At 41.4% G+C, this 21433-nt stretch overlaps 3 protein-coding genes across 3 annotated transcripts; all 3 read left to right on the top strand.

Annotated features, from left to right (window-relative positions):
* The first annotated feature begins 1062 nt into the window (after nucleotides 1-1062).
* Nucleotides 1063-2395, top strand: lbx1b (ladybird homeobox 1b). The gene is made up of 2 exons (XM_070925036.1): nucleotides 1063-1390; nucleotides 1908-2395. The coding sequence occupies exons 1-2, from the start codon at nucleotides 1063-1065 to the stop codon at nucleotides 2393-2395; spliced, it is 816 nt and encodes a 271-aa protein (XP_070781137.1).
* Nucleotides 2396-8567: 6172 nt separating this feature from the next.
* Nucleotides 8568-13046, top strand: cenpk (centromere protein K). The gene is made up of 10 exons (XM_070924992.1): nucleotides 8568-8634; nucleotides 8884-8985; nucleotides 9095-9151; nucleotides 10258-10321; nucleotides 10642-10688; nucleotides 10785-10867; nucleotides 11025-11123; nucleotides 11361-11496; nucleotides 11618-11671; nucleotides 12891-13046. Exons 1-10 carry the CDS (start codon nucleotides 8632-8634, stop codon nucleotides 13044-13046), a joined length of 801 nt encoding a protein of 266 aa, XP_070781093.1. The 5' UTR covers nucleotides 8568-8631.
* Nucleotides 13047-13834: 788 nt separating this feature from the next.
* LOC139295423 (stromal membrane-associated protein 1-like) lies at nucleotides 13835-21191 on the top strand. The gene is made up of 10 exons (XM_070917618.1): nucleotides 13835-14091; nucleotides 14546-14679; nucleotides 15568-15653; nucleotides 15757-15832; nucleotides 15976-16038; nucleotides 16145-16220; nucleotides 17858-17988; nucleotides 18757-18973; nucleotides 19214-19551; nucleotides 20519-21191. The coding sequence occupies exons 1-10, from the start codon at nucleotides 13974-13976 to the stop codon at nucleotides 20651-20653; spliced, it is 1374 nt and encodes a 457-aa protein (XP_070773719.1). The 5' UTR covers nucleotides 13835-13973; the 3' UTR covers nucleotides 20654-21191.
* The last annotated feature ends 242 nt before the right edge of the window (nucleotides 21192-21433 follow it).

Here is a 21433-nt window from a genome sequence, read left to right as displayed (position 1 = left end):
GAAAAATCCTACATTTTGTCCTTCTGCATAAACTCGCTTTCCCATTCAAATAGCCTGCCGCCAATCTTTTTCCCTACCAGCACCAGAATGAACTCATCATGTCAAACCTGGAGGACGCGGGGAAATTTGAGAGGTGATGAAATATTTCTCGGATGATATAAAAGGAGCCCTTTCGCCTGAGTTATGGCCCGGGTTTGGCGTTGCTGAGAGGGATGCACGCTGCTCCTTCTCTCCCGCCCCGGAGGAGGAATCATCAGAGCTGATATATGGCCCAGCTCTACATTACCTTTACAAAACAAAGGATCATCCGAGCTTTGGGTCGAGGAAAATATCCTTCTGACTATCTAGCGACATCTAAGACAACACCTGAGTCGACTTGTCTTTTTTGGCAACATCCGGATAATCCAAATACTTCTAAATGAAAGAACTGGAAACTCCTGCTGAACTAAATCTAAAGTTTTACGCATAAAAACGCTTAAATAGGCTGCGGATTGTGATCTCTCTCTCCCCCATCTCCCTCTTTCTCTCTCTCTCGCTCTCTCTCTCTCTCTCTCTGCTTCCCCTCATTTACCCCATATACCTATTCTGGTATCTCACCACACGACTAAATTAGACCAAAGATGATAAGAGCACAAAGCATTATAATTCCGCCGGGCTCCTCCTCCTTCCAGCCATGCGTCCTAATTAATGGGACACCCCCAGTCGCAAAAAGCCCCGCACTGGACTGCAACATAGTCAAAGAGTGAAAGGGAAGAGGGCGAAAGTGCCACTGGAGATAATTGATTACCTACCAATCAATGATAACTTGTTAGTAATCGTCAACTCTTTGGACCTCGCCATTTTCAGGGAGGCATCTCACTCCTGCGGACTTGCTGCTCCCGAGGATCGACACTTTGAAGACATCCCATTTTGGAATAAGATTTTCTTTTCTCCGGTTTCTCTTTTATTTTTTTTTACCTCCTAACTGTTATGTGATTTTTTTCCCCCCCTCCTCGATAGCTTCGCTCGTTTTCAACCGCAGAACATTTCAACCAAGTCCTGTGCAAACTCTGCGCACAACCAATGATGACATCCAAAGAAGTGGCCAAATGTGATGCAGTGGAGAACAGGAGGCGAAGTCCGCTGGACCACTTGCCGCCTCCTGCCAACTCCAACAAGCCGCTGACCCCCTTCAGCATCGAGGACATCCTGAATAAACCGTCTGTGAAACGAAGTTACACAATTTGCGGCACGGCTCATCTAATTTCGTCCTCCGAGAAGCACCGTCCGTCCAGCATCCCTCTGTCCAGCCGGGCTCTCCTCAACCAAACCTCCCCGCTCTGCGCGCTAGAGGAGCTGGCCAGCAAGACCTTCAAGGGGCTGGAAGTCAGCGTTTTACAGGCTGCGGAAGGTACATCTCCATCCCCAAAAATACAGTTGAAATACACCTTTTTACAATTTAACGTTAGGCGTTTTCTCTTGGTTTCTTTATCTCATTCAGTGGCCTGCACCAGACAGAAAACGTCCATTTGGTTACACCTTTTATTTTGCACCCTGACATCAGTGCATTCCTTACATGTGCTTGTTTAGTGTTCCCTTCTGTTCACCATATTTTCCCTCTAAAATCATCTAATCGAACAAAGCGGTGTTAATTTTCTGGGCTGTTCCTCGACAAAATAAATCGCCACTGCTTTTCTTTAATATTAAGGTCTCGTCAGTCTGGTGCTCAATATTTCCCAGCGGTGTCTGTGTAATATTCTTGTAATTACCTGTTCCCACGAGAGCTGCGGGTTTTACTGTTTCACATATGGTATCACTTTCATTGTTGTTTCTTTGCGTTAGGATCACTTTTACGCGCACACTGCAGAGGAAGCCCTGCACCTGCACGATGCAATGGTTTTCACTCAGCCTCTGTCTCTCCCTCACAGGCCGGGACGGGATGACTCTGTTCGGCCAGAGAAGCACCCCGAAGAAGCGTCGGAAGTCTCGGACGGCGTTCACCAATCACCAAATCTACGAGCTGGAGAAGCGCTTCCTGTACCAGAAGTACCTCTCCCCGGCCGACCGGGACCAGATCGCGCAGCAGCTGGGCCTGACGAACGCGCAGGTCATCACGTGGTTTCAGAACCGGAGGGCCAAGCTAAAACGGGACCTGGAGGAGATGAAGGCCGACGTGGAGTCGGCCAAGGCCGTCGGCCAGGTCCCCTTGGACAAACTCGCCAAGCTGGCGGACCTGGAGAAATGCGCCAACGGCACGCTAGGCCACCCGCGAGGCGAGTCCCCCGCGCGGGGCGGCCTGCAGGAGCACGAGCTCGCTCAGAAACTGCGGTCGTCGCCGCTGTCTCCGTTCTCAGACCACACAACGAGTAAAGAGTGCTCAGAGGACGAGGACGTGGAGATCGATGTGGATGACTGATGGCGCCGCGTGGGGCTGGAAGGCCGAGAAACACAAAAAGACGATGAAAAAAAAAAAAACCCCTCCCGAGGACTTGTATCTTACTGCTTATATTGTATACCATATCTCAGAACATGTACCAAAATGTATGACTTTTATATCGGCACAGATAGACCTATTCATAGTGAAGCATGAACACACAACGAGAAATATGCAGTGGTATTTTACAATGTATTCATTAGCAAACTGTTACTTCTTGCAATCAAAGCAATATGGTCTAAAATGACATGAGTAACTTATTATTTTTTTACACTATAGGCCGACACACACCTACACTTAAACACACGCACACACACACACACACACACACACACACACACACCTGTTCCATCGCTTTTCCTACAAGGCCTACCCTCACACACCACAATGAAAGTGCTCCAGTTTCTTCATATGTTTTGCATGTAAATGCATGATTTGATTTGTGATCATTATCTATTTATTTTCACTTTATTGTTTGTTTGTTTTTTAAATTTTTATTTAATTGTTTTCGTGTTTTCTGTGAGCCAAATTGCCATTGAGTCACTTTGTCACTGCCGGCTCTTCTTCTTCTCCTCTTCCTCCTCCTCCTCCTCCTCATCTGACTGTGACCCTTGACTTCAGTTCATATTCGGCGTCCCGATGCTGCAGTGCATGATGATGATGATGATGATGATGATGATGATGATGATCGGAAAGGCAAACTCGGACATGGACAGTTCTGCGTTTTATGGGAATGCTCAAGTGATGGCGAGAAACAAACGTGAATATTGCGGTGATTTTGAAGCTATATGCTACTTTTTAGATTTATTGTTTGGATACAATAGATTTACAGTTATAACTTTGTTATGTTTTGTACACCTGTAAGTGCCTTTCTAAAATCAGGACATTATTTGAAAAACCAATGCACAGACTGTAATGTATATAGGCTACTATGGGAATAAAATGGCTTTTCTGAATATATCCTTTATGTTGTAATTCTTGAATTAATATCGAGTTTTTTTTTTATCGTGGATATAATAGCCTGGGCTTTTTTTTTTCTAGCGAAGACAAAAAATCATTTTAGAAACACGCTCTCGTTGCCAGATCTGGGCGTGTGAGCCCATCAAAAGCGGCCTATTTAGAGTTATTATTCTGAACTATTTTGTCCCTTTGTGTCCTTTTCTACTAGGATGCTCTAAACATTTTGTGGCCCGGAATCTCACATCTCCTTTCACATCCTAAATGCGTATCGTGGCTTCTTGACCCTTAGACGTGTTTCTCCATTCGTGGCAAAAATTTATGTGAGAAACACAAATCTGGTGCCGGGGGAAAAAAAGACGAGGATGCCACAAAAACACAAAGTTTTGGGCCAGTTTCTCTGGGCCTTTATAGACCTTTTTTGTTCTGCGGGACTGGGCCGTAATTTTGAGCGTAAAGCATGAAAAGTGGGGACAAATGAGCAGCGTTCCCTGATGGGACGAGCCACAAAGGAGCAGGGCCGGTCCCCCGCAGGCAGCAATACTGAGACAAGTGTGTCCCACCGCACAAAAAGGACGCAAACGTTTGGAGGCCATATGGTTTTTGAAATTTCCTCACAATTTCAGACAATTTGATGGATTGAGTTAACCCTCCTTTTAAACAGTTTAACTGGGTGCGAACAAAGGCCATAATGCCTACATAGACGCTCCCTTCATGAGGGCATCTGCGGCTATTAATGTCTAGCCCTTTTCTTTGCCTGGCGTTTTGAACAAGTCAATGAATTACAATGAAACTGCCCCTTTTTTGTGAGCCGCTTGTCTCTCTCCGCTTTTTAGCTGTGGAATAATATGTTTGACTTCTGTCCAAGAACGTTTTCTAAACAAGAAATGGATTTTGTGGAAAGTGTTTTTAATGTTAAGTAGGGAGCCATAAAGAGTTTAGACTGTGACATTTATGCCAAAGTCTGGTTAGGGAGTCCTTTGTTTGTTTTCTTCTCATCTCGTTTTTTTTCCTTCTTCTTCTTCTTCTTCTGCCTCCTTTATTTCTTTTGTCTTTAAGGAGTTTAATGAAGCTGAAAACATGGTGATGTGAGAAAGAGAGAGTGTCCAGAAGAGGGACTCAAAAGGCTACCTCCCGTTTAACTCTCTTTGTGAACAGAAATGGTAGCCTAAGTAGGGCTGTCTTCTTGTGACTTGTTTTATAGAGTTTGCTTCTTTTTTTTATTTTTGCTTCTTTTTTTATTCAGGACAACCTGAATAAGTTTATAGACCTGTAAGCACTTAATAGGGCTGAAGCTATTGTAAATTCTCTGTAGGCAAATTAGTTCTATAAAAATGTATAATTCACTAACACTTTGCTTTAACCCCCTATTTAGCATTTATAAGCAGTATATGATTATCTAATAAATGGCTTATAACACATTATAATGGTATAAGTGTTTCTTAATGTATTTGTCAACAACTAGAATTCATAAGTGGGTGCTGCAGTATAAATGAATGACAGTAGTGAAACATAGTTGTAATAATGTGACACGTGTTTTCATAGGAGAAATTATAATTGTTGACAAATACTGTGAATTAATAAACACTTAAAAATGTAAAACAGTCCTTATAGCTGCTTACGACTACATTATAGTGTTATAAACCATTTATTAAATGTTTCTTCTAAATGCTGGATGGGGGAGGGGGGGTGTAAAGTGTTACCGTTAATTCATATTTATTAAGGTTTAGTAAATTAAAGGCAACCTTTGATTTTAAAAGTACCTCCAAAGAAAAATTCAATTCTTTTTTTTAAAAAACAGATCCTTTGTTTTGTGGTGCATATTACAATACTGTGTGTGTGTATATGTATGTGGGTGTGTGTGTGTGTGTGTGTGTGTGTGTGTGTGTGTGCGTGCACGGGTGTGTCTTCTGCAGCCTATTCTGAATCAAGCATATTTATGAAGGGAGAGAGTGTTAAGGCAGGCTAAGTTTATGGATTTCACTTGCTTATTTTATGGGGGCTTGTCAGGCGGGCTCGGTGATAAGTAATACTACAGTCTGTGGGACCACTTCGTGGTAATTAATCTGGAGGTCTTAAGTGTATTTCAGTATTTCACTTCAAGATGGAAAAAATCACTACTTCAATCGTCCGGAAAATTGAAGTTTGATGCATGAGTCCCTACTGAAACAATAGTACAGCCCTCTCTCTCTTTCCATCTCTTCCCCTCCCCTTTCTATACTCTCTCTCTCTCCCTAATTATTTGCACCTTGTGGAAAACAGTCTCAGGTGCAAAGTGTAAACTAATATTTGAGACACTGGTCGAGTGACAGCATTAAAGACAAGCTTTAAAATGAATGAATTAAATCAATGTTTCCAGTTTGTCTTCCCAAAATAACAAGTATCGTCCTCCATCGTATTATTATCATTATTATTATTATTATTATCATTATTATTATTGAATAAGTATGAAAAGGAGATCAGTAAATGGCTTTATATTTGCCTGGATTGCCTGAATTGTAGAGTTTTAATCATAGCCTTCCTGTGGAGCCAGTTAATACTTCAAACTTCAATTTTACGGGCGATTGAACTAAGCATGTTCCTGACAGAATTGATGTATGTATTAATTTCCTTTAACTGTTGATTAATTAGGCTGCGCTGAAGGCTCAGATGGAACAGTTTGTTCGGAAATTTGCATATTAATCAAATTCTTGTTGATCATTCAAATAATCCCGGCTATGTGATTTTTGGGGATGTAGCTTGAAAACATAAATCAGTAAATATATAGACGAGTCTTCTCTGCTGCTGCTGCTGCTGCTGCTGCTGCATGTGCACTGTATTAAAACCAAACACTCAGAAAGAGTCAACCTCACCATTTGGACTAAATTGTTCATCCAGTTTCATTGCAACCAGTGCTCTGATAGATTCACATCATTATAACCAAACAACACTTATTAATAAACCAGTGAGTGTGAGGGAGAGGAGAGAGGAGAAAGAGATGCAGAATGGCCATTACATTTTGAACACTTCTCTTAATTAGGTTAAAAAAAAACAAAAAAAACTGCCACCTAGTTGATGTGGAAGTTAATCTGCCTCACTGCTACAGTCTTGGTGGCAGCAGTACGCTTCAGATCACAGGGGGATGGAGTTGTGGGGGATGATGGATACTGCTGATGCAGAATGATCTAAAAAAATGTTTTATAAATGTTAAAACGGCTTCCAATTAGACACTGTGAGAAGTCAGAAAAATAAATAAAAGGCTGCAGTAAACAGTCAGCATTTGGATACAATATTAACTGTACGGCCATTTTGTCTAAAAAAAAAAGTGTCATTATTTAAGAGTTATTAAATGGTCACAATGATCTGCTAAATGATAGGCAGGTCTCACACTGGTCAGATGCTGGTTAAGGTCTAAAATGAATATGGTCAAAACTGCACCAGCACTATGAGATTGGTATTTTTCGGCAGGGATGTAAATCAACAATGTAAAGAAAATCCCCATACATAAATTACCATTTTATTATTTTATTTGAATGATAACTTCAAATTGAAAATGTGCAGACAAAAAATAAAGAAGGCAACTAGTTTCTAGATTTAAGTGGCATAAAGCAAAGACACCAAAATATACAGATAAATGAATAAATAAAGTGAAAACTGGTTATGAAAAATCATAAAGTTAATGTTCAGAGTGTGACATGAAATTCTGAACTACATTAAAAAAAAAAAAACAGGAAGGAAGTGGAAAAGGAAAAAGGAAGTGCAGATGTTGACAAGCTTCCAACTCCAGTCGGCTGCTTGAGAGAGAGATAAACAGAGACACCTGCTGGTGTTCACGGGACAGTGCACTCCACTACAGTGAGCAGTTAACCAGCCATAGTGTGTGTGTTTGTGTGTGTGTGTGTGTGTGTGTTTGTGTGTGTGTGTGTGTGTGGGTGTACTCGTGTAAATGAAATATGTTCAAATAAAATAACTCCTGTAAAGTTACACATTTTATTTCTCTCTCTCAAATAATCAAATGATAATTTGGTGTATTTGCATGATCATAAATAGGCTGATTAGGCAGGTTGTGCAAAATTTACAGTTTAATAATGTAAGCATACAGACGCAAAGCGGTTTGCACATAGTAAGGAAAGGAAAAACAAAACTAATATCTGTGATAAGATGAGGCATAGTTTAGCATTTGAATGTCATGGTAATGGTGGGAAGCATAGAAGAAAAGAGGATCAAAAATCAAAACGAGGAGGCAGATTTTGAAGGAGCTCAGTAGAGTTGTCGTATTAGACTTATTGGAGGGCCAATAACCACCCTACTGTACAGTACTGAATTACACACATTTCGACCAATGATGACACCTCCTGCACCCTTACTGGACCCTCACAAGCTCCCTGTAACATCTGATGAACACACTGTTTTACAGGCTGGGTGGAATTAATGAGAGTGACGAGTAATGAATGAGGCACATAGCAGCATATTTCAATTAAATTCTAACCAATGTGTACTATCCAACAGTGTGGGGGGGGGGGGGGGGGGGGGTGTAGTGAGTATTGAGCATATCTTTTTTTCAGCCAGAAGTAGAAATACCTCAATTTACTCCACATGTCAAAAGTCCTGCATTTTAAACCTTACTTGGGTGAAAGAGTAGAAGTATTATCACCAAAATGTAGTTCAAGTATCAAAAGTGGAAGACAGAACAGCCCCTTTCAGAGTGTTACTACACTGGATTATTATTACTAATGCATCAACATGTAAGCAGAATTCTAATGTTGTATCTGATTGAGAATGAGCTCGTTTTAACTTTAGTATCATAATATGTTGGGTGTTTAGTGACAACATCTGTCAAATAAATGCAATGTAGTACAAAGTGCAGTATTTCCCTCTGAAATGTAGTGAAGTAGGAGTAGCTGAAAATGGAAATACTGATATAAAAGCAGAGTACTTCAAAACTATTCTTAAGTACAGTTTGTTTGTGTATTGGAAATATGTTTTGTCTATTGAACAGAGAAAACAGTTAGCCTCTCAGTGCTGAAGAATTGTGTCTAATACAGAGAACCAAGTCTACATGACTCCGGGTCACAGATTTATAGACCTAAACTGCGCAGAGCTCATTTATTAACGCCTTTGACTGCACTTGCGCAGTCCCGCGCAGTATCAGCGCTCCTCAGCACTGCGCGACGTCGCAGCCGTTACGTCATCAATGTTGGCGGTATTTTGAAAAAGAGGCGTCTGTTGTTGTGGTCCGCGTCGTGGAGAAAGAAAACGTGAAAAAGTGAAATTTACAAATTATGGTAAGACTACACGTCTTTTGACTAATCCTTGGCGCAAATATGTACATTATAATGTAGAGTGCGATGTTTTCACATTCATCACAGAGAATATGCTAACGTAAACTAGCTAACATTAACGTCTCCATCACGAGCCATAACTAACTTAGCCGACAACCAATAAGACCTGACCCACGCACTGTGCCAACTTTGTCTGTGCTGTATTCAAAGACACAACTTACCCAAATCGACCCTTCATGTTTCCGTGTTCAGGCTGAGGTGAAGCCAGGCGGCCAGGCAGCAGCAGAGCTGTCAGAGGACGCTCTGAGTGAGCTGATGGACCAGTGCGAGGATCAGTTTGCTCAGCTGGAAAAGGTAAACTCATGTTTTATCCTGACGAGCCGGCCTAAGTAATCCTTTCTCACCAGTCACTGGATGTGCAGGAGAAGGCACAAACTGTAGACTGTGTCTCTCTGTGTTGCAGCTTCAGAATGAGATTATACTGTGTGAACCAGACTTCTGTGAGAATCCGCAAGAGCAGGTGAGATGGTTGTATATTTTACCTTTTCAATGTTACTGATGCAACACGGGAAACCTTGAAGTGCCATGTCTCTATAAAGACATCTATTTTCACTTCAATTTAAAAAAGTTACATGTATTATTATACGATTTTCAGTTCCAAAGATGTAAATCACTATCATTATCTTCACAACCTCATGTCATTCTATTTGTATAGCCCTTTATTATAAGCATAATGTCTACCAAAAGTCTTTACAGAGGCAAGCAAAAGTGCCTATTTATCTGACTAGTCAATTACACAACAAAATGGTGGAATACAGGGAAGGACAGAATACAGAAGAACAGTGTCCACAGCCATGAAAACCTCATCAAACCTAGCTGTTCTAGCACCACCTACTTCAAGCCCTCTACACCTAAAACAAAATGGGAGAGAGCTGTGAAAGAGGCATCCCTCAATGACGATGCAGACGGCAATAACAATCCACAAATGTGTCATAAATGTAATGTAGCATTTCAGGGTTGGTTCATCTAGGTTTTTTTTGCTTTACACACACAGTCAAATGCTTCCCTTTGGGTTTGACATCACAAAGAGCAAATGCTATTGTACATACCACACTGCCTCACTGTGACTCGTACTGGCCAGAGTTTAGCTGAGCCTGTCCACAAGGCAGAATCACCTCATCCTCACCTGTTGGAAGAAGTATACTAAGATATCATCAAATCTTTCCATGTCTTGTTTTTGTGGCTTTTAGTGAAAGCTTTTAAACTGATAAGTATTTCACTGCATCAAACTGCGAGAGGAAAGGTGTCAGTACTTTTCTGTCACTTGTGGTTTTAATTTGTTATCCATTAGGAGTTTTACAATCAGCTAAAATAAGCCAAATTTTCAGAAAAGCATTTTTGCTCTTTGTACTATGAAATTACATTTTTCTGGTCACATTTTACAAAATTTAAGTAGTAGTATAAGTAAATAATTAATAAAAACAAACAAATACCTGAAAACATAATAATAAAATGTGACATTTGTGTATGTAAATAACTAAGTATCTAAATCTTTTTCTCTTAACCATCCTTCATAAGTGTGGTGTGTTATGTTTTCTGTGCTTTGTGAATATTCATCTCCAACAGTCAGTAAATCGACTGATGGCGACAGAAGCTGAACTGAAGCAGTGGCAGACAGTGGAGCCGGAATGTAAGTCCTCCATTCACACCGCCAAAGAAGCTGTAACCATAATGTAATATAAGCATTTGCAACTGCAGTATGAATGTCACAAATCAGTACCACAGTTTTATGCCGCAGTTACAGTTTCATTTCGCTCCACATTTCAAAAGAAACAGTTTCGCCTGGAGTGAGATTGGTGCGACAAACACGTGTAATCAAGATTTAATTTCAGATCTTGTGACTATATGAAATTGTGATTCCAGGCTTTCACTTCAAATTGAGATTGTTACATCTGCTGTATCTAATGTTTGATATTACAAATTGCATTTATTTGTTTTTGCTCCATCCAGTGCTGGTAACAAATTCGGAAGTTTTACTTCAAGCTGGAAGAGAGGAGGTACGTCTGTGTGTAAAATGCAGCATTGAAGAATGGGTCTTATTTAAATGCATTGCTCCAGTTGTGTAATTCATTCTCCCACTTTGGTTTCCACAGATGCTCAAAATGTGCTCTGAACTTGAGATGGTTGTTTCTTGCCACGAAGCAAAGAGAGACAAACTGAGAGAAACTAAAGAACTGTACGTAACCTTTTAGTTTTGTAGTGCAGGCTTTCCATAACTTACTGTCCTCCCTCAGGGCATATAAATGCTTTTTCAGAAGTGAATGGAAGAGGCCTTTCAGGGACTTTTCATTCGTTTTGCTCTGTGCATTGTTGTGAAAGTTTGTGTTTTTTAGTGAACAGAAGTGGCTGGAGGAGAAGAAACAGGCACTGATGGCTGCCAATGATCACGTGGATCGACTTCGAATGGAAAAGGAGAAATTATCAGAGCACAGGTGAGCGTGACGGCAAAGTCACACTGAAGCAGAGGAGTTGAGGTTCTGAGGTGTGTCCACACTGGAGGGCTGCAAAGCATGTGAAGCGCAACAGAAATGTGGAAAGAGGGAAAATAATGTTGTTCTGCCAAAATGAATGAATGTGAATATACTCAAATTAAACTTGTAAAACTATGTAAAAAGGTATGTATGAACTAACACTTTAAGTGTGTGTGTGTGTTGACATGTATTCCACAGCGTATTGCTGGACACCAAGGCAAAAATCCAGAAGATGAAGGTCTACCAGGAAAGGTTGATGGAGTCTCTGGGGGACATACTGGAGAAGCATGTCCCGCTGCCTCAGAATGAAGCCAGTACAAATAAGAAGAAGAAGGTGCAGTGACATGTTTTGTGTTTGATGATCATCTTTTTGCTTTTGCAGCCTGTTCATTCAAAAACCTGTACTGGTACTACTCCAGTGCAGCTCACCTTCGTTTTTTTTTTTCATTTCACAGAACATTTCCCAGGAGTTAAATGAAGACTTGATTTCACTTAATGAAATTCTTGAGGTGGGTTTTGATGCACTACATAATCAGCTTTGATGTCCAATTAATATTCCTTGCTCTAAGTGAAAGCAGTCAATGTCAGAATCAGGTTTATTGCCAAGTAGGTTTTCACATACAGGGGATTTGCCTTGGTGTTGTGGTGCATAACGGTCCAAATATACAAAGTAAAGAGCTGTACAGCGTTTAAAATGAAGAGGATGTGTAAATCTTCCCAGTATAAAGAATATATTTGCAATGTGCACAAATAATAATCTAAAGATTTGCATTAAGTTAGATGTGGAGACTTTGCGTCAGTGTAACATATAGTGTCCATGGGGTGAGATAAGAGTGATATTCACCGTATTACTTCAAAGATTTTTGTTAAACTGTCAGGATTAGAGTGAATGCTTAGAGGCCAGGATAAATCATAGACTTTCCTGCAGATACTAGTTTTAGTTTTAGTTTTTTTTTTTTACATTTGCAGCTACATTTATAGAACTCATATCTGCTCATTTGAAAATGTCATGGTACAGGTTTCTTGGCCAAATTGTCTCAGGATACAATATAATTCCAGTAATTATTACTTAAGTAAGATGAATATCCTCAGATAGTGTTAAAACACAAAACAGTGCTTGATGGTAGCGACTGTGTTGTTAACTCTTCGTGGGCCATGACCTCTGAAGGACGCAATCGATAACAATATAACATCAGTAACATGTAGGGGGAGCTCCTACATGTGTTTGTTGTTGGTTATTGCTGTAATGACAATTGTAAAACCCAAGACTATACTATAATTGATTGTACTTTGGATGGCCCATCCATCTCGTCTGCTTGAATTAAAGAACTACAGACGGTCATATTTTGCTTAAAAATGGTGGGAGGTAATGTGTCAAGGTCAACAGGGGTCAACTCTGGCAGTCAATTCTGCCAGCTCTCAGTGCTGTACATGTGTTAAAGTCAGGTTGTTACGTGCATCATTGTCATTGTTTCATTCTCAAACTCTGCTATAACTTTGTTATAGTGTTCTGCTTGCCACAAGGTTTTAAGTGTGGGGCAGCATTTTTGTCACTTCCTTTCTCTCCTAGCATGTTTTTCCAGTGTTTATTGTCAAATAGAGACAGTAATACGAACCAAAATCTATTTAACTGTCTCTATGTAAAAGCCTGCCTGCAGACTTGATGTGCTGTATCATCTTGCACCATTACCTAACCCCAGTCTCCCTCTATCTTCTGTACCCCTACAGCTGCTCATGAACAAGGTCCTGAACACACCACACGACCCCTACGTGATGATGGACAACACATTCTGGCCACCGTACATAGAGATGCTGCTCCGCTATGGTATTGCAGTGAGGCACCAAGAGAATAACTTCAAGATCCGCCTGGAAACGTTTTGTTAAGGCAGCGGTGCATTTGGCATCTCGAGCACCACTTATGTGCTAGTGTTTCTAATTTGAGTCTGGTTGTATAATGCTATCACTATTATTATTTATGTAAACTGAAATGAAGACTGGTGACTTACGGTATGCCTATCACAGCTGTAGTGTGCATTATAAGATTAGTATTGTATAAGTTGCCCATTTAGGTATTTTTAAGTTAAACTCTTTTGTATGCTCAGAGTAACCATGGGGCTTTTAACTGGTCTGAGAACACCTAAATTTAAGTTGTGAAAGTTTGACTTGTTTTGACAAAGCACTGTCAGTGCTCATGTTAATACTCAACAGGGTTGAAGGTCTTCCCCTAACCACATATTTCCTTTGATCCTACTTTCATGGCTGTTATCATTGTCCTTTATGTTGGTCTTAAATTCAGTTTCATTTAAAGTTCTTCAGAATTGACCTTCTGATGCCCCAATTGTGCACTGTATATATGTAAGGTTAGGGTTTGGGTTAACCTTCATTTGTTTGTAGATATTTTCCTGTTCATGTTCAATAAACCTGGGAACTGCAGATGTGGTGTTGTGTATAATCAAAGCTCATTGGTTATCCAGGCAACCAGTGGGCATCTTTCCAGTCAAAATGATTAACGGGAAGTGGTGGATAAACTTTTGATGCAAATAATATTTTTTTTATGAAAATGTTCAACTTAATTCATAAGAAACTTTGTGCGTCAGACGACGTCAGAACTGTCGTCCAATCCGCTGCGGTCGCCGCGTCAGCTTTAGAATTCCTGTGGGCGGAGAGGGGATTCCGGTTCCGGGTGTTTTCACATCGCACTCGGAGGCGTTCATCCCTCTGATTATGGTCTTTTATCAGAAACTATTTTCGATTGACGACTGATTGAAGTAGAGTTCTTTTTAGTAAGGGAGTCCAACTAAAGCCGTGAACATGACGACCCGCTCGGAGAGAGAGAAGGCCCAGAAACTCAACGAGCAGCACCAGGCCATCCTGTCCAAAATGCTGAGAGAGGAAGACAACAAGTACTGCGCCGACTGCGAGGCGAAAGGTGCAACATTCTCACTACCGGAACATTTTTTCATTTTTGCCACACAAAGTTAACATTTTTACTCAGAATCCGCCGCTAACGTTAATTAACAATGTAGCATCTGCGTTGGTTAGCTTAGCTAAGCTAACTCGCTAGTGTGTAGCTGGCTCAAGCGAGTCAGCTGACATCTCTTCCCCTTAAGCTAAACTAGGCTAACTAGCGAGCTAACTTCTCTAAATCTACATAAGCTCCCCACAGTGCCTCTCTCTTACCGCCGCCTTCAGCTCAGCTGTCGGGTGTTACACGTTTTTAACAAACGGTGGCAGGTCCTCCAGAGGAACTTAGGTTAGGTTATGTCATTGGTAAAGAATGCATACCTTCCTTTTGGCACTTTAAGTCACTACAAGATCGTGCATGTTCTTGTTTTTCTTCAGACATCTCTCCATTTTCCAATCTGTTTTTCTTGCTTTATCAGGTCCAAGATGGGCATCCTGGAATCTGGGAGTATTTATCTGCATCCGGTGTGCTGGCATCCACAGGAACCTGGGAGTACACATATCCAGAGTTAAATCAGTCAACCTGGACCAATGGACCTCAGAACAAATTCAGGTACTTTGGTTCAATTACAAAATTAGACACCTTTTAGCACCTGAATACTAAAGCATTTGCAATCAGTTTGGGGACACATTGTTGTGTGGGACATCAGCAGCATCATTTTGCTTGTGCATATCTGTCCACTATTGACAGCCAGCCTTTCCATTTCAAGGCCTCAGATCTGTGACAGAATGACATATTTCCATTTTAAAGGGGTTCTCCCAATAATAGGGCGCCGCCCCTCAATATGTGGACTTGTGAGAGACCGATTAAAAACAGAAGGGTCTAATTCTGTGCATGTGAGGGTGAAAGATCCTACACTTCCCATAATGCAAATTGATAGGGTCTGTCAGTTCATGTAATTTGGAAGTTACCATAGTTACCAGCTTTCAAATTGCAAATGACTGTCAACGTGAACTTCCAAGTTGTATTTCCAACAGGAAAACACATTTCTGAAAACTCCAGTATGTCTGACTTGGCACTTTTTAATACAAAGGTGCCTGAAAAGTTGAAAGTTGATGTCTCACATCAGACAAGGTCCGTCATCCAAGCTCATTAAACCCAAATTTGAGGCTCTCTCCCATCTGTTGCCCCTGGCCTTCCACTCATCCTGCCTGGTATACGCCTACCTGTCACAAACTCCACGCCCCCAGTTTGTAACTCCGACTTTCTATTAAAGGTTTGAGCTCTTAAACACAAGCCAAGAGAACCCATTTTCTCATATGTGAGAAAGCCCCACCAGAGCCAAAGAAGACCTTATACCACTGTTTCCCCACAGCACTCCCCGTGATGAGCAAACTAATCGTCATGTTTAAATTCAGTGAAGTGCCCCTTGAAATATTTCAGCATGCAAAATGAACAGCTTCTGTCTTCTGTTTACCCCTCTGTCCCTCCTTTTTCCAGAGTATACAGGACATGGGTAACACCAAGGCCAGGCAGCTTTATGAGGCCAACCTTCCAGAAAGCTTCAGAAGACCTCAAACAGACCAGTATCCTTCACTACTGACAGACACACTCAATATGCTGTATATTCTGAAGTTACTGATTTTGGCCTGTTTGTTGCCTCTTTTTTCCCCTTAACTCTGACTTAAGAGCTGTGGAATTCTTCATCAGGGATAAATATGAGAAGAAGAAATACTACTGCAAGAATGTGACCAATGGGAGCAGTGTATGTATCCGTTCATTTTTATTATACTATTCAACTCTTATGTACATGCCTTTTTACAAGTAGTGTGCACATTTTTACAGACGTGGTTGAAGCTTGCATCCGTTTTTCCGTTGCTCATTTTGAGTTTCTTTTGTTTCTTTCAGCCAAAGGATGGTAAGAAAGAGAGGGAGCCAGACAGAGGGAGCAAGGTGTCATCCTACACCAAGGTAAGTGTCTCCCACACATTCCTTCATGAGTAGAGCTACATAAACTTGCACCTCAGCATTGTTTTTGCCCTGCTAATTTTGTTTGTTTTAACTATTTTTTTTAAAGAGTGAAGACTCCAGGCCAGTTCCCAAAATCAGCCCTGCTAAGACCTCAGAACCCTCTGTGAACCTACTAGGCCTTGGTGAGTGTCTTTGTGCTTCTTGGGAAATAAAAATCATCTGACTGCTTTATTTATGGAATCAGGCTAAATAAGGTTTCAGCTTGTAATTGTTGCCATTTCTGCAGATCTAATAAATGATTGAATGACTGTAAACTCTTTGAGCTAGGAGTTTGTAGTTTTTATGGGCTTGCGGTGTAATTCTTGATTGCTAATATTCACACTGATATTTATAAGTGACACTGTAACTCGGCTTTGTGTAGTTTGCTGATGCTGTGGCATGCTATGGCTGTGATTGTATAACTTTTCAATGCGTGCTCACAGCAGAGGATACCTGCACTGAACCCCGGATATTGTGGTCCTGCATAGGCAGAGGGGCCAAACCATGACTGTCTCCGTCTTAAGCTTGTGTCGTCACTGCAGTCTTGTTGGCTCGATGTGTTTAATACACACATGAAGCGGTGGGCGTGAGAGGAAGCGCCATCTTTTAAAAGGCTCACCATGTTCCCCTTTCACTTAGTTTCTAGCACCTGTGTAACATACGAGTCACTGCGACTGTACATTCCTGTTGCTTTTATCTAACAGGCAGCAGACTAGCCATTATCAGATCTGCTGTGTTCTCTGTATCACACCGCTAATGGAAGTCTGTTGTTCTTTTAAGTTGCTGTTAATGCAACTATAAACATCTCCTGCTGCTCTGCAATAACAACTGTGCACCAGTGAACCACTGCAAGGCTTTTTTTGTGAGGTCGTTAGAGGAAGCACTAAAGCGGCTGACGCAGTCATACAGGTTAGCGACTGACTATTAACTTCTTGTTTTTTTTTTTACATCCACATCTGGATCAGTGTTAATCACTACAAATGAAGAGGGACTGGGGACAGTTGTACACAAAAAAGGAGGCAACACCTGATCAAAGACGCTCACGGCGCTGCACAAGTATGCCATACAGGAAAGTGGCGAATGGTGATTCCTGTGAGGTCATTTTAGTTTCCAAGACTTGGCTTGCTCATGAATTCTTTGCTGGATCACTTGCAGCTGGTCTTGCAGTGTACAAGGGGCAGTTATGTGGATATTTCTGTCTTGATGTATAGACAGTTAGTCAAATGGTGGGGTAGAACTGCAGGTTGTTGGTTGTCTATTCATTTGTGTACTTGTCCATCTATCTTTTCAAAGCTCTGACATTACACATCACAGCGTTCTGAATGTGGATACCTAGGAATAATGTGTGTTACATTACATTCATTTACAGTTTAAAAGACAATTATGCTACTGATTGGCTTGGAGGAGTATTGTATATTTTGGATGGCATGTTTACTGTTATTTTTGTTGTGTGGCCAATGGGCTAATAAGGGTTAGCTGATTTTTTATTGTACTAACCGTCCTGTTTACTGCGTGGGCAGTTCTGCAGCTGTGGGAGGGCGTTGCAGTTAAATAAATACAAAGGCAACACGTATTCTTACATTAGCAAACATAAGCTCTGTTTGTTTTACACCAGTTTTCACATCAATTACGTATTGTATTAGGATTATATAAATGATCTGTCATCAGTTCCTAGTAAATTCAGGTAGTATATCGTTGGGAAATCTTCAGTGACAGTGTTGTTTTTTCTGTGAGCTTATTTTCTACCTGTAAAACCGGTTTTCTCACCTCTCTGTCACAGACGCACCGACAGCTGCATCAACTAACAATGGTAGCACGAGCACAAGCCAGAACAACAATGACCTGGATATATTTGGCCCCATGGTGTCCAACCCCCTCCCCGCGTCCACATCCACAGCTCAGTTTTCTCAGGTAAAACCAAGCAAGAATTTCCTCAACCAGATTTAATACTAATTTCTGAATATTGCTCAGGAGGGCTTATGGTGGGTTATGGTTATCTCGTTGTAAAACTGAAATTAAGTGTGCACTAAAAAATATAAAGTCAAATGATAACCATCAGCATCGAGAGAGACAGAGAGAGAGACAGAGACCCATAAAAAGATATTTGTGTTGTGTCACGGCACAGGTAGTGCTGGTAATGTAACTTGTTGTTAGGCCTACAGGATTTAATTACCACAAAGGTTTCAAGCTGTACCAGCTACTAACAACCTACTAACAGGCCGCAAATGAAATACGGGGTATCATTATGCAGGGTAGGCCATTATCACTCCATTTATAAATAAATAAAATATGACAAACGTTTTTATCAAATTTGGCAAACAATAGCTGATGGCTGTTTTCCAGAGTGGAAACCAGGTTGTAAACTTACTCTCAGGCCCTGTTCAGACTCACAGCTATTTGAGAAGTAGCAGAATGAGTCACATATTTAATTATGGAACCTCTGTTGATGATAATTTGTTGATTCATTTGAAGCCTGTCATGTCACGACAGCGCACCTGAATTGTCAAAGGTCTAGCAAGTGTACAAGGACACTACACTATTTCCTGTCTTCATGAGTAAAACTCACTCCAAAATTTGAGCTTCTGATGTTTCATATGCATCTTAAACAAGTGAAATGCCGTTTTTTCATACTGTCATCACCAAGTTTTTAAAAAGTCGGGATCTTGTTCCGCCTTTCAGGTGAGCTCCAGTAACGCGGCCAGCACTCCGACACAAGCTCCAGCAGCCGGAGCAGCAGGAGGCGGGGCCAGCTCAGGGTCGGGGCAGGGAGACCTCGATTTGTTCAGTGACAGCAGTAGCAATACTAAAACTGACGACATGACCAAGAAGCCCCTGTCCAAGGACTCCATCCTGTCCCTGTATGGAACCAACAGCATGTCCCAACAGGCCCCCGCTGGTGAGGACGAAAACGTGTATAAATATTGGGGGGGAGCACAGAGTGATGTGGTGAACTGAATCCACAAGGAGCAAGTAGATACTTGCTCGTGTGTCCCAACACAGTCCCACAGAGCTTTCCTAACTTCTCATCCTGATGAAGAAACAGGCTCCTTAAATTACACAATCCTCCCACATTAAAATACTGGCTTGAAAGTCGTATTTGTACACGTAACATTCTTCTGTCTTCTTCCCCCCTCAGCGGGCATGTTCATGGGCCCCTCCCAGATGCAGTTTCCTGTCCAGGCCACTGCTGGTTATCAGGCCTTCCCTGGCATGGGCACGGCCATGCCACCTACAACTGTCATGGGTGCCATGATGGCTCAGAGCGGGGCAGCCATGATGGGGCCCAGTCCGGGCATGATGGTTGGGATGACCATGCCTAATGGCTTCATGGGGAATGCTCCAGCCACTGGTGTGATGGGCATGGCACCGAGGATGATGGGACCACAAGGTGGTGCGATGCCTGCAGGCATGGTTCCTGCTCAGGGCATGTACGCCATCCAGCCTGGGCAGCAGGCTCAGTGGAACATGGGTCAGGTATGGACCGTCTTCAAGCCATGATTGTAGGAGGTCATTTAAAAAGGAGCTGTACACTAAAGAAAGTGTATGGCACGTCTGTCAGGTTTGTTTCACATGTGACCACACCCAGCTGTGATGATGCATTGCACAATAGTGGATACAGGGTGTGGACAAAGCACCCAGCAGCCACCAGATGGCAGCACAAGCAGGGCTTTAAAACAGGAGCTGTGTCCCAAATCCATACTACATAACATTTCCAAGCAGGTTTGAATATGTGTGACACTGGAAAGGTGACAAATAAAGTACTCTCACAACAGCCAGATTGCATATTAAAAAAACCTTACTTTTCAAAGTGTGCTGTTAATAGACAATATTCTTCCACAATGCAATGCACAAAAGAAATGGAGACACTTCTCACAGCTGGAAAAAATGTAAACTAATTGTGGGCGGTGATGAAACAGCACCAGGAACACCATAGAAAAAGAAATAACATTACATTTTTGGAAAAATGTTTTTCTGTCAAGCTAACCCTAACCCTAATCCTCAATTAGCAGTTGTGTTATATCATTTCCTGTAAGTATAAGATGATTAGGTATGGTGACTTATTGTCTACTAACTGCAAAAACAGTCTACTCTAAGGACTATTGCAAAGTGAATAATATATACAGTTAGTATGAAGTATGATTTGGGACACACAGGCTGTAGATTCTCGGTAGGCTTCAGTGATCAATTCCTGACCACTAGAGGGCAGAAAGGAGACGCCAAAACAAACCACTGAAGTCAAGTGGAGAGGTATTGCAGGTGGAACCTTAGTTTCAACTCAGCTTTGTCTTTGTCAACTTTTCTAGAAGCTTGCTTTTACTTCTTTATGTCACAATCAAACTACAGACAATGTGGACTAGTGTCAGGACAGGGCTGGGGTCAGAAGTGAAATATTACAGGTGTAAATCCATGCTGTTAATGCAGTTCTCTCTAACATCCTCAGGTGAATCAGCAGATGTCAGGGATGACTCTGAACGGTGCAGGTGGCCAGATGGCCTTCACTCAGCCTCCGTCAGCTATGGGTGGATGGGCCGCCGCTGGATCCGGCCAGACTCTGAGTACACAGCTATGGAAGTGAGCCTTCGAGCGGGTTGATGGTCGGGCAGAGTAAGAGTCGAGGTTGCAGAGAGTGCAAAATATATGTTGTGCTTCTCTGTACCTCACTATGAACTGATGCCCATCTCCATCATGGACCAGCCTTCAGAACATGAAAATTATATCTCTCTTTTTCCCCTTCTCCCTTTCTCTGTCTCTCTTTCTCTCTATTGTGTGAGTGAATTGGGAGGCATACAGGAGTACAGCCTGGCAGTTTCTGCCTGTCGTATGGTTTTTGATCATAACTTTTATTTTCCTTTTTTGGAAAAAAAAATTGCAAGGAAATAACAGTCCCAACAAAAATGATATCGACATATCAGAAAAGCTGCAGGACCAGTTACACAAGCTTTTATTGTATCACTGTATCATTATAAGATAATAGAACATTTAAATGAATAGTATTTAAAGGGAGAAGATATGACTATCAAGTCTGTCAGTACTGCTCCCAAATGTACAGCGCTGTATAACCTTCTTTTAAAGTACTTGTGGTTCCCCTATAAAATTAAAGTGATAATAAACAACTCGCTTTGATGTGTCTTTTATGATTCAAGTGTTGAAGTTAATCCAGAAGAAGGGGAAAGGTTATGTTTGAGGTTTGGTGTTAACCTAATAATAGCCTTAACTTACATCTCAAACCTATTAGCAGTTTTTATGTTCTAATTTAAAGTTATTTGCATGTTTGTGTCAACCACAACAAACTGAGCAGAGGGAAAGAATAGTATGTTGCTTTGTAAATTACTCTTGGCTGCAATTTAAACAAAGT

Source organism: Enoplosus armatus, chromosome 2, assembly GCF_043641665.1.
Source record: "Enoplosus armatus isolate fEnoArm2 chromosome 2, fEnoArm2.hap1, whole genome shotgun sequence".
Lineage (NCBI taxonomy): Eukaryota > Metazoa > Chordata > Actinopteri > Centrarchiformes > Enoplosidae > Enoplosus > Enoplosus armatus.
Note: the sequence above shows the minus strand (reverse complement) of the source record. Positions and strands in the feature narration are given on the sequence as shown.

Bases quoted from the DNA above. Each gene is read 5' to 3' on its own strand.
- cenpk (XM_070924992.1), top strand. The intron at 10,322-10,641 runs GTAAGTCCTCCA...TGCTCCATCCAG, and splicing joins GCAGACAGTGGAGCCGGAAT to TGCTGGTAACAAATTCGGAA. The intron at 11,124-11,360 runs GTGAGCGTGACG...TGTATTCCACAG, and splicing joins GAGAAATTATCAGAGCACAG to CGTATTGCTGGACACCAAGG.
- LOC139295423 (XM_070917618.1), top strand. From the start codon at position 13,974: ATGACGACCCGCTCGGAGAGAGAGAAGGCCCAGAAACTCAACGAGCAG. The intron at 15,654-15,756 runs GTATCCTTCACT...CTCTGACTTAAG, and splicing joins AGAAGACCTCAAACAGACCA to AGCTGTGGAATTCTTCATCA. The intron at 15,833-15,975 runs GTATGTATCCGT...TGTTTCTTTCAG, and splicing joins ATGTGACCAATGGGAGCAGT to CCAAAGGATGGTAAGAAAGA.
- lbx1b (XM_070925036.1), top strand. From the start codon at position 1,063: ATGATGACATCCAAAGAAGTGGCCAAATGTGATGCAGTGGAGAACAGG. The intron at 1,391-1,907 runs GTACATCTCCAT...TCTCCCTCACAG, and splicing joins CGTTTTACAGGCTGCGGAAG to GCCGGGACGGGATGACTCTG.